Source organism: Nematolebias whitei, chromosome 21 (genome assembly GCF_014905685.2).
Source record: "Nematolebias whitei isolate Nwh7 chromosome 21, NemWhi1, whole genome shotgun sequence".
NCBI classification, from domain to species: Eukaryota; Metazoa; Chordata; class Actinopteri; order Cyprinodontiformes; family Rivulidae; genus Nematolebias; species Nematolebias whitei.
Window position 1 is genome coordinate 31,491,342 of NC_056518.1, and position 3,390 is coordinate 31,494,731.

At 43.3% G+C, this 3,390-nt stretch overlaps 1 protein-coding gene across 1 annotated transcript in view; it reads right to left on the bottom strand.

Moving 5' to 3' along the window:
- The window catches only part of LOC119427242 (zinc finger FYVE domain-containing protein 26), an 11,680-nt gene extending 9,014 nt beyond the window's left edge, over positions 1-2,666 (bottom strand). Inside the window, exon 1 of the mRNA XM_037694823.1 lies at positions 2,393-2,666. Within this exon, the coding sequence (XP_037550751.1) occupies positions 2,393-2,666 (274 nt within the window). The remainder of the gene's footprint in view (positions 1-2,392) is intronic.
- Positions 2,667-3,390: the final 724 nt, after the last annotated feature.

Here is a 3,390-nt window from a genome sequence, read left to right on the forward strand (position 1 = left end):
AAGTAGTAGTAGTAGTAGTTAAGTAGTAGTAGTAGTTAAGTAGTAGTGGTAGTAGTTGTAGTTAAGTAGTAGTTGTAGTTAAGTAGTGGTAGTTAAGTAGTTAAGTAGTAGTAGTAGTTAAGTAGTAGTTGTAGTTAAGTAGTAGTTGTTAAGAAGTAGTAGTAGTTAAGTAGTGGTAGTAGTTAAGTAGTAGTTAAGTAGTAGTAGTAGTTAAGTAATTAAGTAGTAGTAGTTAAGTAGTAGTAGTAGTTAAGTAGTGGTAGTAGTTAAGTAGTAGTTAAGTAGTTAAATAGTTAAGTAGTAGTAGTAGTTAAGTAGTGGTAGTAGTAGTAGTAGTTAAGTAGTGGTAGTAGTTAAGTAGTAGTAGTAGTAGTAGTAACTAGAGACTTTGCATTTCCTGCGAAAATGCAGTGTGAATGCTTCTTACTGAAGAACCTGCTGAAAGTAGCTAAAAACATGCTGAAATGTAGCTGAAAAGGAAGAACAAGCCTAGTTAGCAGAAGAAAGCAGATATGGAAATTATCTTAAAAAATGGACATTTCCCCTAAAAAGCTAGCAGCTAAAGAAATGTAAAAATAAGTTTAACTTTCCAAAAGGAAGTGAAGTGACCACAACTGTGTTCACTAAATCTGAAAGAGGCAGAAATTGGCACAATTAAGTGGAAATTATCTGCGAAAAGCTGAAATTTGCCAAAACAGCAGAATAATAGCTAAAACAAGGAGAAAGAAGTTTAAATTACCAGAAGGAAAGTGGGTAGAGCATGATTTTGCTGAATTAGGCAAAAAAAAGTTGAAATGATTGCAAAAAAATGTGGAATTAGCTGAAAAAGATGAATTTAGCATAACAATAGCTAAATAGTAGCTGAAATAGCAGAAATAGCTGAATTTAACAGGAATAAGCTGAAATGAGCATAGCAAGATGGAATTAGTGGAAATAAGTTAGAAGAAGCACAAAAATGTTGGACTTAGCTGAATAAAGCTGAAAGGAGAAAAAAAAACAGCTGAAATCAGCTGAAAGTTGCAGAATTGTTTTAAATTTTGCACAAGTAGTAATTAAAGTACTGCAGTTGTTGAAACACCCTCCTCAGGGGCTGCAGCCGTCCTCGTCCCTTCATGTCTCAACCCCTGAAGACAAACGTGCTGCAGCTCGATGGTCCGAGCAACAAAAGAGGAGCAGCTCCTCTGAATGGAGGCAGGGTGCAGAGGGTGGTGTCCATCACAGCATCTCTCTGCTCCACCACTGCCTCAACAGAGTTCACGCCCCTGATTTCCTGTTGAGGCGCTTCATATTCCTCACCCTCATGTTATATTTCGATATATAGATATTTTGCTAACAGTGCAGACAAACACTCAGGCGGAACCTCATTGCTTGGTCTTGGCCGCAGTCAGTACCGCCGTGCTTTGGATGGATCTGTTGGGGGGGGGGGGGGGGGGCAGCCCTGCTAAGCCCAGAACAATTTGTTCAAAACAAGTCCATCAGGTACTGGACCAGGACCCAAAGGTCAGAGGTTTAAAGATAAATAAAGAATAAATGTAAAGAGCTCAATCTGAGCCGTCACTGAAAATGAACATCAGATAAAGTTTGCAACACAGCCACAAAAACAGAAGTGAGACAAAAAACAGGAAACGAGTAGTGGCATTTATTTTAAAGCTTCAGCTTCAACAAGTGAAGTGGGGGTGCTCTGAGACAAACGAGAACCTGTGAAGAACATCAGACAGGAGCTCAGATTTAACTGAAGCACAGACTCATCTCTGTCGCTGATGAGAAGTTTGCACAAAGGTCTGGACCAGACCTGGGCAGCACGTGGCCCGAGGGCCAAAAGTGGCCCTTGGACAGTCTCCATCCGGCCCCCTCATGTTTAACAGAAAAGAAAACTACTTTTTAATAAGTTGATGGAAACCTGCACTCGATCAATGAAACATAAGGAAATCTACATTCAGCACCATAGATAAATACGTTTGAATTATTAAAGGCTCAAACTTTTTGGGAGAGTCTAACCTCAAAGATTCCAAAACACAAACTATTTTATTTTATTTATTTGCATATTTAAGCTAACAAATATCGTCACAAAAGCCAGTTTACAGAAAGTGGGTCTTGGGAGCATGACTGAACCTGAAATCATCTCGCGATGAGAAGGAACGGCGCTGTGGCCGTTTGGGTCAAATCTTGTAAATCATGTTAATCTGTTAGATCTCAGAGTTTGTGTTAATAATGACCCTCAGCTCCAACCACACCGGAGTTTAGCTGTGCATCTGTAAAACTGACTGAGTTCAAGTCATTCTGGTTGCGTATCTGGGACAACCATCCTGAATGGGCTGGACTGGATGCTGAGCCAGTGACGACATGAGATATTAGGCGCACGCTCTAAAAAGCTCCATGTTCGACCTCCTACCTTGTGTTTCTGGTGCATTTCTCAGCAGATGGTCTCTCTGCAGCCTCACAGATGTGGAGCAGTACACCGACACAAGAGTGTCGCAGCGAGGGCGAAGCAGCGCACCGAGGACCCTCTCCTCGTTAAGGGGTCCATCTCTGGCTGCCCACAGAGCTTCACACAGCACCTCCAGCTGCCTGTCACTCGCAGGAGAGCTCCACGGCACCAGAGCCAGGACGGAGTAAACCTCCTCCACCCTCTCTGCTCGTCTTTCAGGCTTCTCCAGATGTTTCATCAGGTGTTGGATGAATTTGTGCTGCAGACGACAGCCTCCGGCCCATGCCCGGCTCTGTAGGAGATGTGGACAGTTTGAAAAGAGTTCTACATGCACACTCAGGTCCACTTCATCAGCTCCACTCGTTAAAATAACTCATTAACACAAAGATCCAGTCAGCCAATCACAGGACAGCAGCTCCGTGGCTTCAGGTAGACGTGACGAAGACGACTTGTTGAAGGTCAAACGGGGAACAGAAGATTTCAGTGACCTTGAATGCAACGTGCTCGTTGGTACCAGACGGGCTGCTCTGATTATTCAGAACCTGCTGATCTGTTGGGATCTTTGCACACAACCAGCTCTGGTTTACAGAGAATGGTTCAAAAGAGGGAACATCCAGCCTTATTGATGGCAGAGGTCAAAGGTCAGACTGGTTGGAGATGACAAGAAGACAACAAGAGCTGGTTCCAGCAAAAGTCTGCAGAACCATCTCTGGACCAGAACACGTCCAGCCTTGAAGCAGGTGAACGTGCCAGGTGTCACTTCCTGTCAGATGATACCAGGAAACTGAGGCTACAGGTCACTTCCTGTCAGCTGACAAGAGGAAACTGAGGCTACAGTTCACTTCCCGTTAGCTGACAACAGGAAACTGAGGCTACAGGTCACTTCCTGTCAGTTGACAACAGGAAACTGAGGCTACAGTTCACTTCCTGTCAGTTGACAACAGGAAACTGAGGCTAAGTTA